This window comes from Ursus arctos, unplaced genomic scaffold (assembly GCF_023065955.2).
Source record: "Ursus arctos isolate Adak ecotype North America unplaced genomic scaffold, UrsArc2.0 scaffold_5, whole genome shotgun sequence".
NCBI lineage: Eukaryota > Metazoa > Chordata > Mammalia > Carnivora > Ursidae > Ursus > Ursus arctos.
The window spans coordinates 33139642-33153818 of NW_026623067.1; the positions used below are offsets into that span (position 1 = coordinate 33139642).

Sequence of the window (14177 nt, forward strand, 5' to 3'; positions counted from 1 at the left end):
AAACGTAAGGTGGGGATGGAGCTCTAAGGAAACAAAATTATCTACTATTGAAGCTCTGGTTGTATTAATGAAAAATAGATTGTTACAAGTATAAGAGCTTAATTGTAATCATGAGAGTAACCACCAAGAAATTAATGAAAAAATATACAGAAGAAGAATGAGAAAGGAATCCAAGTGGTACACTACAAAAGAATCAGGCACAAAAGAATGCTGTAATGGAGGAATTAAGGAACAAAAAAGATGTGACATATATAAAACAAATTGCAAAATGGCAGAGATATTTCTTCTTTATCAGTAACTACTTTAAATGTAGAGGAATTGAGCTCTCCAATTAGGACAGAATGGGTTATTTTTTTTTAAAATATGCTGTCTACGAAAGATTTATTTGAGATCAAAAGATAGAAATAGGTTAAAAGTTAAAGAATGGAGAAAGATATTCCATGCAAGTAGAAATGAAAAGAGAGTTGGGTTGGCTATACCAGTATCAGACAAAATAGACATTAAGGCAAAAACTGTTATAAGAGGCAGGGGCATTACCTATTGACAAAAAGGTCAATTCACCAAGAAAATACAATGATTTTTCTCAAATGCATATGGAGCATTCTCCAGGATAGACCATATGTTAGGCCATAAAACAAGATGAAATAAATTTAAAAATATTGAAATCATACAAAGTATCTTTTCTGACAACAATGGAATGAAATTGGAAATCAATAACAGCAGGAAAACTGGAAATTTTTGAAATATATGGAAATACTCTTAAATAACCAATAGGTCAAAGAAGAAATCACAAGGGAGATTAAAAATACTTTAAGGTAAATGAAAATGAACATACAACATAGCACATAAAGAATATAGTCAATAATACTGTAACAACTTTGTATGGTGACACATGGTAACTACACTTACTATGGTGAGCATTTCATAATGTATATAAATGTCAAATCACTGTTGTACACCTGAAACTAATATAATTTTGTATGTCAATATACTTCAACTTAAACATAATAAAACAGGATGCAGCAAAAGCAGTGCTCAGAGGGAAATACATACCTGTAGATGCCTGCATTAGGAAAGAGAAAAGATCTTACATTAATAACCTAACTTTAGACCTTAAGGAACTAGAAAAAGAAGAGCAAACCAAACCAAAAGCTAGCAGAAAGAAGAAAATAAAAAAAGATTAGAGTGAGATAAACAGAGAAGAGACAAAATCAACAAATTCAGAATTTAATTTTTTGAAAAGATCAACAAAATTGACAACTTTAGATTGACTAAAGAAAATGAGAGAAGACTCTAATTACTAATAATAGAAATGAATGTTGGGACATTACTACTGACCTCATGGAAATACAAAGGGTTATAGGAGAATACTATAAACAATTGGATGCCAACATATTAGACAACCTAGATGAAATGGATACATTCCTAGAAACATACTAACTGCAAAACTGACTTAAGAAAAAAATAGAAAACTGACATTGGAACAGACCTATAATAAGTAAAGAGGTTAAAATCACTAATCAAAAACCTGCCAACAAAGAAATGCCCAGGACCAGATGGCTTCACTAGTTAATTTTCTCCTGTATGTATGTATATATGTATGTATGTATGTATGTATGTATTTATTTATTTAAGAGAGAGACAGAGAGACCACAGGCAGGGGGAAGGGCAGAGGGAGAGGGGATTCTCCTGAGCAGGGAGCCCAACTTGGAGCTCGATCCCACGTCCATGGAATCATGACTTGAGCCAAAGGCAGATGCTTAACTGACCGAACCACCCAGGCTACCCTTTCCCCTGCATTTATAGAAGAATGAATACCAGCGCTTCTCAAACTTCCAAAAAATAGAAGAGGAACATTTTTGAATTCATTACATCAGTCTAGCATTACCCTGATCCCAAAGCCAGACAAGACGTCACAAGGAATGAAAACTAAAGATATTCCTTATGAATACAGATGCAAAAATCCTCATGGAGATACTAACAAATGGAATCCAGCAGCGTACTTTAAAGGATTATACACCATGATCATGACACCATGATTCATTACTAGATTTATCCCTGGAATGTCTTCAACATATGAAAGTCAGTCAATGTAATACACCAGTAGAATGAAGGGGAAGAAAAATCCATGTTTGCATCAGTTCTTGCTGAAAAAGAATTTGACAAAATCCAATACCCTTTCGTGACTTAAAAACAAACAACAAACCAAACCAAACAAACTAGAAATAGAAGGGAAATTCCTTAACTTAATAATGGGCATTTATGAAAAAATCCAGTTAACATCATACCTGGGGGTGAAAGACTGGAAATCTTTCTAATCTAACCAAGATCAGGAAAAAGACAAAGATGACTGGCTTTCACCATTTTTAAAAATTATGCTGGAAGTCCTAGCCAAAACAATTAAGCAGGAAAAAGTAATAAAATGTATTCAAATTGGAAAGGAAAAATTGAGATTATCTCTTCGTTTGCATGTGACTTGATATGTATAGAAAATCCCAAAGACTACACACACACACACACACACACACACACACACACACACACCTATTAGGACTGTTAAAGAAATTGAGCAAAGTTGTAGGACACAAGATGAACAACAAAAATCAGTCATATTTCTATATACAAACAATGAACAATCTGAAAAGGAAATTAAGAAAATTCAACTTACAAAAGCATCCAAAATAAAATACCTAGGACTAGGTTTCACCAAGGAGATGAGAGACGTGTGTCCTGAAAACTATAGAACATTGGTGAAAGAAATAAGACCTTCATTAATGGAAAGACATCCTGTATTCATGGATTGGAAGACTTGTTAAGACTTGTTACAGAGGTGCCTTGCTGGCTCAGTTGGTTAAGCGATTGACTTTGGCTCAGGTTATGATATGGGGGTCCTGAGATTGGACCCTGCATCAGGCTCCATGCTCAGTGGGGAGTCTGCTTGTCCCTCTGCTCCTCCCCCTGCTTGTACTCTCTCTCTCTCTCTCAAATAGGTAGATAAAATCTTAAAAAAAAAAAAACCCAGACTTGTTACAAAAAATACCGAGAGAGATCTACAAATTCAATGCAATCCCTATCAAAATTGCAAGAGCCTTTTTTAAAAAAGAAACTAAAAAGTAGATTCTCAAATTCATATGAATGTGCAAAGCACCTTGAGTAGCCAAGAAAATATTGAATATGAAGAACAGACTTGGAGGACTTGCACTTTCTGATTTCAGAACTTACTACAGAGATATTGTAATCAAAACAGTGTGGCACTTGCATAAGGATAGACATAGACCTGTGGAGTACAATTGAAATTCTAGGGATAAAACCAAATTAGGTATGGCTAATTGATTTTGGACAAGAATGCCAAGACCATTTAGTTGGGGCAAGAACAGTCTCTTCATCATATGGTTCTAGGACAACTTGATATCCACATGAAAAGAATAAAGTTGGTCCCCTACCTTATACCGTATTCAAAAATTAACTCAAAATGGATCAACGTCCTAAATATAAAAGCTAGAATTCTTAGAAGAAAACATAGGGGTAAATGTTCATGACCTTGAATTTGGCAATAGATTCTTAGGTATGACATCGAAAGCACAGGCAACAAAAGGGAAAAGTAGATAAATTAGACCTCATTAAATAAAAACATTTGTGAGTCTCAGGGAACTATCAAGAGAATGAAAAGATAAGCCACAGAAAGGGAGAAAATATTTGCACATGGTGAATCTGATAAATGGTTAACATGCAGACTCTATATAAAGAGCTCCCACAACTCAACAGTAAAGACAACAACAAAAGAAACAACCCAATTAAAAAACACCCAAAGGACTTGAGCAGGTATTGCTCCAAAGAAGATATGCAAATAACCAATAAGCACATTAAAAGATGTTCGAAATCACTAGTCATTAGAATGGGAAATGCAAATCAAAATCACAGTAAGATACAACTCCACACCCTAACTATTACAGCTATTATAAAAACAAAAACCGTGAAATGGAAAAGAGCAAGTGTTGGTGATGCGGACATGAAGAAATGAGAACCCTTGTGCATTGCTGGTATGAATGTAAAATCATGTCGCTCTAGAAAACATCTCAAAAAGTTAAATGTGGAATTGCCATATGATCCAGCAGGGACTAAAACAGATTCTTGTACACCAGTGTTCACAGTACCATCGTTCACAGTAGCCAAAAGGTGGAAGCAAATCATGTGTCCACTGACTATGAATGGAGAAAGAAAATGTAGTCTATGCGTAAAATGGAATATTATTCAGCCTTAGAAAAGAATGAAATTGTAATACATGCTACCATGTGGATAAACCTTGAACACATTATGCTAAGTGACATAAACCAGGTACAGAAGAGTGAATATTGTATGGTTTCATCTATATGAAGTACCTAGAATAGTAAAATTCATATAGAAAGTAGAATGGAGTTCCCTGGGGGATGCGGGAGAGGGGAACCTGAAGTTACTGTTTATTGGATACAGAGCTTCTGCTTGGGAGGATGAAAGAGTTCTGGAAATGGATGGTGGTGATGGTTGCACAAGATTGTGAATGCACTTCATTCCACTGAATTGATTGTACACCTTAAAGTGGTTAATATGATAATTTTAATGTCATGTATATATTTTACCATAATCAAAAACAGAGGTTATGAATACTCAAAACTAAATCCCCTTCACTGAATTTTACACTTTAAAATGATGAATTTTATGGTACATGAATTATACCTCAATTTAAAAAATTAATGAGCTGACCTTTTGGAAAAGACCAACAGAATAAAATCAAAAAAAAGGAAAAAAGGAAGAAAAGTAGAAGAAAAAAAGGAAAGTAGAAAAAAGGAAATAATAAAGATAAGAGCAAAAATTAATGAACTAGAAAGCAAGGATTCAATAGAAAGTATCAACAAAGCCAAAGTTAGATCTTAGAAAACAATTATAAAATAACTTTGTTCATGAGACAAGACAAATGGAAGCCCTGAATCATGTTAGGTTTTTTTTTTTTTTAAGATTTTTTATTTATTCATTTGAGAGAGAGAGTGAGCAGGAGTATGACAGGGGAGAAGGTCAGAGGGAAAGGGAGAAGCAGACTCCCCGCTGAGCAGGGAGCCTGGCACGGGGCTTGATCCCAGGACCCTGGGATCATGACCTGAGCCTAAGGCAAATGATGCCTGATCAACTGAGCCACCCAGGCACCCCTCATGTTAGGGATTTCAAAGGAAAATTACAGATACAGTAAATATAAGAAATGTAATAATTTTATGCCAATGAATTTGAAAACCTAGCTGGAATAAGAATTTTCTAGAAAAAAATCTACACGACTTTCAATAAAAAGCCAAAAACATGAAATAATCTTTATATGTCCTTGTATTTCTTTTAATGGCTATAAAGCATTGAATTAGTAGTTAAATTTTATCCCTGAAACCTACAAACTAACCTGGGCTAGATAGTTTTACATTCATGGAAGATACAATTCCAAACATATAAAATGCTTGCGGTGATTAGATAAATGAGAATATCTGCCCTGCCCCCAGACAATTCATCTTGTGAGGCTAGTATAACCTTCATGCCAAAACTAGACAAGGACGGTATGAGAAAGAAAAATTACACCCAATTATATGAACATTAACCCAAAATCCCAAACAGAACAGCTGGAAACCGAATTAGAAAATGGATGAAAAAGAGTATATATCATTGCCAAGTTGTTTTTTTTTTTTTTCAGGAATGCAAGTAATAGAAAAATCTACATATTTTATTACCAGCTTAAAATATTAAAGGAGAAAAAAACCCTGAAAGATAATTTCAAGAGATGCAGAAAAAAAGCTTATCATGAGTATCTATAAAGATAAAAACTTAGCAGGGCACCTGGGTGGCTCATTCCTTAAGGATCTGCCTTCGGGTAGGTCATGATCTCAGGGTCCTGGGATCAAGCCCCATGTCGGGCTCCCTGCTCAGTGGGGAGTTTGCTTCTCCCTCTCCCTCTGCCCCTTTCCCCTGTTGGTGCTCTCTCTAATAAATAAATTTTAACAAATAATTAAAAGAAAGATAAAAGCTTAACAAACTAGGAATAGAAAGGACTTATTTTTAACCCAGTTAAGGGTACCTATATAAAACTTGTATCAAAATTCACACACAGGGGTGAAACTTAAGCAGTATTCTCTTTCGAGGTTTAGAAAAATACTGTCATTTCTGCATAGAACTTCCGAAAGAATCTGAAAAAAATTGTTAATTAATAAAGTTAATACTAATTAATACAGTTAACACTTATAAAGTCCAGCAAGTTTGCTGGATATATGATTAATAAATTAATTACATTTACTATATCAGCTATAAAACAGCACTTCCAATAACAAAATATGAAAAATACTTAGACGAAAGATTTAATAAATCTAATAAAAGATGTGTGACTTTTTAAAAAAGATTTTATTTATTTGAAAGACAGCAAGCAAGAGTACGAGAGGGGGGAAGGACAGAGGACAAAAAACAAGATGACCTTGAAAGTTAAAAGGGGAGAGAAGCCTAGACTTACCAGATAACAAGACTTTGTGTAGCGCTTTCGTAATGAAGGCAGGGTGAGGAAGCAGTAGACAGAGGCCAATGCAACAGGCCAGAGTGCTGGGAAATAGACCCTGGTCGGTAGAGAGACCTGGTCCCTGTCGCTGGCCGCTGTGGGCGAGTGGCCAAAGGGCGCCTTCTGCAGGAAACAGTACTGGGACCGCTGGTAGTGCGTGAGGAGAAAGCATGTAATGGATCTCGGCCTGCCTCACAGCAGACACAACTGGGTTAAAGACCCAGCGTGAAAAGCGGCACTTCAAAATGTTCAGAAGAAAATACAGAATACGTACATGATCTCAGGAGGGGAAGGTTTCTTAAAGCACAAAATAAATAGGTCATGAAAAAACAGTTTGGTTCATTTGATTCCATTAAGATTTTAAACTTCTGTTCAAAGGATCATTGAAAAGGTGAAAACATAAGTCGGCATCAGAGATGATCTTTGCAACACATGTAACAGGTAAAGAATCAGGATTCAAAATATCTGAGAAATTGACTGTTTTGCAGGCTAATAAGAAAAAAACAAAACAAGACAATCCAGCTGAGAATTTGGCAAAAAATAAGAAACAAGCAGTTTACAATTTAAATATATAGAAAGACATCCAGCTTCATTAATTAGAGAAATGACAAGTAAAATAAAAAATAAGATACCATTGCATATTCATCAGACTGACAGAAGTGCAGAAGTTCGACAGTGGGAAGCGTCGGGAAGCCCGTGGAGCAGTAGGAATGTTGTGGTATTGAGCTGGTCCAATAGCTTCAGAAAACACCTCTCCCTCTCCGGTGAGGCTGAAGAGGCTCATTTCCTACAACTCGCTAATTCCACTCCTAGGTCTGTAACCGAGGGAAGCTTTACACATGGATGTGATAAAACATACACAAATTACTCACCCTTCTTGTACTGTATGCTTTTTGCAATAGTAAAAATTACGCACAAGGCAAATATCACCCAGTGGGTAACTAGATAAATAAATCACAGTATTTTCATGAGTGGTATTACTACATAGTAGTAAAACTATAAACTAGGTTTACACATATCAACATAGATGAATCTCACAGTTTTGTTTATTTTTAGAAAGATTGATCCATTTTAGGGGTGCCTGGGTGCCTCAGTTGGTGAAGCGTCTGCCTTCAGCTCAGGTCATGATCCCAGGGTCCTGAGATTGGGCCCCTATCGGGCTCTCTGCTCAGCAGGAAGCCTGCTTCTCCCTCTCTCTCTGCAACTCCCCGTGCTTGTGCTCTCTCTCTCTTTAAAATAAATAAATAAAATGTTAAAAAAAACTATCCATTTTAGAGAGAGTGAGTGCATGTGGGGGGGTGGGGCTCGATCTCAAGTCCCTGAGATCATGACCTGAGCTGAAATCAAAAGTCAGATGCTGTTTGTGTAATGTCTAAAAAATGCAAAAGAACACCCTGTACTTTGAGGGATACATATGTGGTAAGAGTATAAAATACATGACTGACCTGCTACAGATTTTCCGTAGGATTAGCTTTGTGGGAGGGGAAGGGGCCTTGGTCCGTGAGGGCTACACAGGAGACTGTCTGCAATGGCAGTATTTTATTTCTTAAGCTGGGTTTAGTATGCGGTTGTTCATTATATTATTCTTTATGCCTTTATGTGTATCTTAAATATTACATACTAGTTAAAAAAATTAAAATGTATGTAAATGGTTGCCAAGTGGGGGGGCCACAAACATGAGTATGCAGGGCAGATACAAACACCAGCTGCCCCAATGTTCTCCGAATGGATAGTTGTGGCTTGAGCTACAGTTTCCAGTGGCAACATCTGACATATATTAAAAAGGTGATGTATCTCAAAAACCTCCCTGTTTCCCTCCAGAAACTCTCTCCAGCCCACTTCAGCTCACCCCAAACTCACCTCAGGGAAAGCATCACCACGGAACCACTTGCTCTGTCTGAAGCACTAGAGTCTTCCTTGGCCTCCTGTCTTCCCTGTGCACCCTGAACTCCAGCAGCAAGTCCTGACATGGCAGCCTACAAAATACAGGCTCCTCCCTCTTCCCTTCGATGCCACACCAGCCCCTGGTCCAGTCCGGTCTAACCTCCCCTCTTGCTGGGTGACTGTGAGAAATCATTCTCCTGCTATCTGTCTCTTCCTCCCTAAGCCACCCCCTCACTTGCCCTTCTTGCCAGCTCCCCACCAGTCTCTTTTCCATGGAGATCTCTTAAAAATGTCAATTTCTTCCTATCACTCCCTTGTTCAGAATCCTCCAAGCTCTCACCAGGCCTGCCTTTTGTGACCTGCCCCTCCAACGGTTGTTGGAGGCATCTCCTGCTCGGCTCGCCCCTTTCTGCTCCAGCCACGTGGACTTTGCTGTGCTTCGAACAAACCCTTTCTCACCTGAAGGCCCTTGTACTCGCCATTGCAGCACTTTGTCCCAGTTTCTATTAGGGCTCCATTCCAAGGCCTCCACTCGCCACCTTTTCAAAAATAGCTGCCAAGACTCTCCTGCCCTGACCTGACCAGTGCTTCTGTCTCCTTTGGCTGTTCCCCTTTACTCCCCTTCCTTCCTACGTGGTGTTATATTATCTATGTATTTTTTTGAGCCTTCACTTCTGTCTCCCCATGGTAGACTGTACGCTTCCTGGGGGCCGACCATTTTCTGTCGTGTTCATTGCTGCGTTTTCCCACGCTAAAACAGTTCTTGCTTGGCTCCTGGGGGTGCTTAATCAAAGCTGCTTCCATGAATGAATGTACTGATAATAAGGAAAAAGTTAGATCACTCAGAAAGTACCTTTTGGTAAAATCAAAGCCACTGGCGTTGTAGATGCATGAGAAGAATTTGAATAACATTATTTCTTAAAGTATAGAAGTGGAGAAAGAGCAGAATGTTCTTTAGAAACAGTTAACTGATTTTTAGTATGTGCGGTGAATGGATAAACATTAGTAGATATTTGAGTATCTCATCTCTGTTCCTAAAAGTTTGGATATTCAGGTTGGCCAGAAAACTCTTGGGATCTTCTCTTTGGGAAAGCTCATTTCAGGTCACCTGACATGTTGAGTTGCCTTAGACGGGGGTCTAGATGGTCATTCTCAAGCACCCTGGGTGTGACGTAGCCCCAGGCTTAGGGCTGCAGCAAGGGAAGATGCAGAAGGGGAAGAGAATCAGGCACACGGTGTGTCCGCTGTGGGCCTGCCACTCCGCCTGGGTTTCCTCTCTCACGTGGGTGACCAGGGAGTACCCTGCCCCCGAGCTGCGCACAGCCGACTGGCAGGGAGCGAGAGGGCGGAACTATGGGGCTCTGCAGCCTGGCCTGACCCTCTGACCCTCGGCACCCCCGCAGGTCTCCGAGCTGGTCTTTGTGTCCATCTACAGCTCCGAGTTCTGCATGAAGCTCTACGTGGACCCCATCAACTATTGGAAGGATGGCTACAACCTGCTGGATGTAATCATTATCATCACCATCTTCATCCCCTACGGTCTCCGCAGATTCAAGGGCAAGCACTACCTCTACCTCAACATCGCGGACGGCATGCAGTCCCTGCGCATCCTCAAGCTTATCACCTATAGCCGTGGCATCCGCGTGAGTGGCCTGGGGGTGCCGTGGGCTGGGAGCGCAGGCAGCGGGGCCCCTCTGCCCACCAGCCCCTGAAGAAATAATCATTCCACCACCATCATCCAGTTATTGAATCCTGCTGTGTGGCAGGTCGATCTCTACCCCTGTTACCTCATTTCATCTTAAAACAATTGAGGAAGAGTATCATTAGCTATATTTTGCAGATAAAGAAATTGAGACCCACGGTCACTCGGCAGTTAGATGCCGCAGCTGAGATAGGAAGGGTGTGGCTGACGGCAGGGGCCACGCAAGCTTTCCCTCTCCCGCATGCTACCAGAGGGACTGGCTTTCTTATGGTACAGGCCCTTCGAACTACCCTCGCAGGGGCCTCCAGCTCTTCGGTGGCGCTGGCCGCTCACTTTCAATTGTATGCTTTCCCCACACAGCCAAAAATCCGCTGCTTTTCTTGATGGAAACAGTCTCATTACTTAGTTCAGGCAGCTCTAGGAATGGTGCTCCTGCTGAGAAGTCGTGGGGTGACCGGTCTTTCTTTGGCCCAGAAGGTTTCAGAAACCCCCTCCTAGCTGACCCAACTTGTCCCGAAGCATCCATCCTGGCCACAGTATGTTTGCCCTGTGCCCGTGTCCACACTTCTCCAGGGAGGGGCTGCTTTGGACCCATTTGACCAGCTCGGGTGTGTGTCGGCCTGTTTTGCTGAGAGACTGCCCCTAGCCCAGCCGGGGTGGTTGTCTGGGACCTGGGCCCTACGCTAAGCAGCCCCAGGCCTGGGGTACAAGATGAGGACAATGTTGAAGAGCTCCCCCTGCCACAGACCCCCATTCACTCATTGCATGCTCTCACATAGTCACATGCCCGTGGGGCCCCTCCCAGACAGGGGAGGCCAGGCCTCCTGTCCTTCCCTTCATGGTGAGGCTCCTGGAAAGAGGTGGCCATAACTCCTGCTCCCCGCTTCCGTCCTTGTCATTTGTGCCCTGGCTTCTTCCCTCCAAAGGAATGAGCCTCTCTGAGGTAGTCAACAACCTCCTTGTCACCAGGTCCACCGGTCAGTTCCATTGGCAGCCCGTCACGTGGCACCCCGTCCTCCAGCGTCTTGAGCTCGACGTCTTGGGTGCGTGCTGTTTTCTCAAGACTGTACCCCGAGTTCTCTTCACCTGCCCCCCCACTCTGCATATCCTCTTTGGGTGATCTTTTCCACATGTCAGGGGTCTTCACGTGCCCACGCTTCTCTCTGACCTCCAGACGCACGGCCTCCTGGATGTCTCACGTGCTCCTCAAACCCATCTTGCCTGAGCTGGAAGTCATCACTCTCCCCGACCCTCATACCCCAGACCCTGGCCCCTCCTCCTGTGCTGTGTCCTTCTGTGAAGGCTGCAACCCACCTCCATTCAATAGCCAGGTCATAAATTTGAGCGTCAGCATTGACGCTGCTGTCTCAAAGTCCTGTTGCATGGCCTCCTACGTGGTGACCTGTGCACCTCTTCTCCCCCTGCCCCACACCCACCAGCCATCATCTTTTCTCCATCACCACCCACCCTCATCAGGGTTCCTGCACTGGCTTCCCACACTACTGAGAGAGTCCTGGGACAGCAATGCCCCTGCATCTAGGGAGAATCTTTAAAGGATACATCAAAGCACAGCAGCCTTCCTTGCAAACCCGAGTGGCTCCCCTTGTTTGTAGGCCAGGGATAGACCCTATAATGTGTCCTAGAAGCGGGGGAGGGGAGAGTCAGAGGTGCCGGGCACTGGAGTCCACGTCAGGTAGGGACGGTGGTAGGGCAGGTGGACGGGAAAGAAGACTAGAGGCCCTTGGGAGGTGGATGCTGGGTGATGGGTACCTCAGACTGAGGGAACGGTCAGACAATCGGAAGTGTAGTCTGCTTTTTGCAGGTGCTGGACACCAAGGGAGCAGGAGCCTAAAGTGGTGCAAGGGTCACTGGGGATGAGAGAGTCAGGGGTCAAAGAGGCCTGGGGGATGGTTGATATTCCATAGGGATGCTGAAGGTCCCCAGGAAGATAGCAGCATGGCATGGAGCCTGGAGGCAGAGATTCCAAGACACGAGGAGGAGTGGCTAGCTAGAAGGCTCTCTCTTTCTAGAAGCAAGGGCTTCACCCATGGAGGTAGGGTCTCCAAGGGTGCAGCAGGAGTGGCCTCCTGAATCAGGCCAGTGGGGACTAGGCAGCCTCCCTTGAGTGGGCTGCTGAGGAGTGATGTCTTGCTGAGGAACGAGGTTTCAGGCGAGGCCAGGAGAGAGGTCACCATGGAACGAAGGTGGCAGAGGCCTCCGGGAGGCATGTGAGGAAGGAGGGTGATGGCTGAGGGAAAGGAAGCCCAGGGCTGCATGGGGGGAGGAGGGAGCCACAGAATACTAGGGTCTGGGGGAGGGACAGTGACTCAGACTGGCACCTTGTGAAGCTGAGGGCACGAGCTGTCTGCCGAGCGCATCATCTTGGCTCTGTTGTGGCAGCCTGGTCAGAAAGTGCTTGAGGTTTAGGGCCTGGCAGGGACTCCCCATCTTTCCAGGGCAGGTATCTAGTGACGAGAGGACAGCCCTCCCCGCTGGCCAAGGTCTGTCCCAGAGCTCAGCCTGTGCTTGGTGACTGCAAGCCTTTGTTCAGCCTTTGGTTCTTGTAGACTTGACCAGAGACCCACGGGCTCGCAGACAGAATATTCACACAGACATCCATGGCCCGTGTTTGACCGCAGGGGTTTCTGTCATCCAGCAGAGCCTTGTATCCCAAAGTTGTTCCCTGGGGACTACCAGGCCTCTTGGCTGTGGCTTGCCTACGGCCTTTGGGATATCACAGGCCCGCAGGTCCCTCGGGGCACAGAAGTGACCCTAGATTACACATCCTCTGTACGCTGGCCAGGAGGAGCTGGAGGTGCCAGAGGTGGGACCTGTACCTCTGCTAATTTCCATTCATTGAAGTCGAAATGAGGCTTTAACAGAGTCACAGCCTGAGAGCCCACAGAGCTGGCACTCTGGCACATTCTTGGCTCCTGTCCCATGATGAATTAAAATGACACTCTGTGCTCCCTCTCATGGCAATAAACCTGTATGACGAGGAAATAGTTCCATGTTGTTTTGCACAAAGAGAGGGTCTGTGGGCTGGGCACCCAAGGGCCACAGTGTCCCTGTTCATCTGCATTTCAGCCCAAAGGACGACCTTCTGATGCTGGGCTCCTGTGCCTTAGAGCTCATCACTTTCCGCACATCCGGCCAGCTGCACAGAAGGGCCCTCTCAGAGTGGTGTGGCCTGGGCACCTGCCCTGCCTTCAGATCCTCTCCATAGCCTGAATGCCCTGGGGCCAGGAGGGCAGCTGTGGCTTGATCCAGAGCCTGGGAGAGCTGAACTAGGGGTGAGGAATTGCTTCCCCAAAGAGTTTGGGAATTCAAAATCAGGCACCCGTGCGGGCCAGGTTGTAGCTTTGAAAGCCCAGGACTTCCTTGGGAAGGAGCTACCAGCCTGTGGGGTTCTGGGCAACCATCCACTGGGATTGGATTTCTGTACCTCTGGACTGCTGACTGATGGGGCCCGCCTGGACTGTGCTGGAAGGACATTGTCAAGGCCAGCCATCAGGAGTCCCACATGTCAGGGCTTCTGGAGAGCATGGCCTCTTCTCCACGGCTATTCTCGAGGCTGCTTGGCTTTGGCCTCAGGTCACACTGGGCCTTGGGCTGGCCTAGAAGTGGACCCCCCAGCTTGCGCCTGTCCTCCACCCTTCTCTGGTGCTTCAGGTTCTCCTGCTCAGGGCTGCCCCTTCCCTGCACGCCTGGGCAGGCCTCTTCTGCGGACTGTGTCCCAGGGCAGCATTTCTCTTCCCTCGTAGTAGTTCTTGGGAAAGAAGTTCTTTCTCTGTCTCACAGAGAGAGAGTTTTGTACATCTCACCTCTTCTGGAATTAATCCCCTCTGCAGGCAGCTGTCCAGCCAGTCCATGTGGAGGGCAGCACTGAGGCTCCCTGCTCACCTTTCTGCTTCCCAAGTCATCCCAGACTGTCAGCGCTTCACTGTCCTGGGGCCCAGCTCTCTCAAGTGCCTCCTTGCCTAGTGTGAAGCCAATAAACGGTTTCTTGACCTGGAAAAGGGGGCCTTAGTAGATGAG

The 14177-nt window shown here is 43.9% G+C and overlaps 1 protein-coding gene across 2 annotated transcripts in view; it reads left to right on the forward strand.

The window, feature by feature from the left end:
• Nucleotides 1-14177, forward strand: part of CATSPER3 (cation channel sperm associated 3) — a 36483-nt gene that overhangs the window by 15829 nt on the left and 6477 nt on the right. The window contains exon 2 of one of the 2 annotated variants that reach the window (XM_044387417.3): nucleotides 9873-10080. In XM_044387417.3, coding sequence (XP_044243352.2) covers nucleotides 9873-10080 — 208 coding nt within the window. Of the gene's footprint in view, nucleotides 1-9840; nucleotides 10081-14177 lie in introns of both variants that reach the window. The other variant, XM_026508022.4, reaches the window with a different exon arrangement.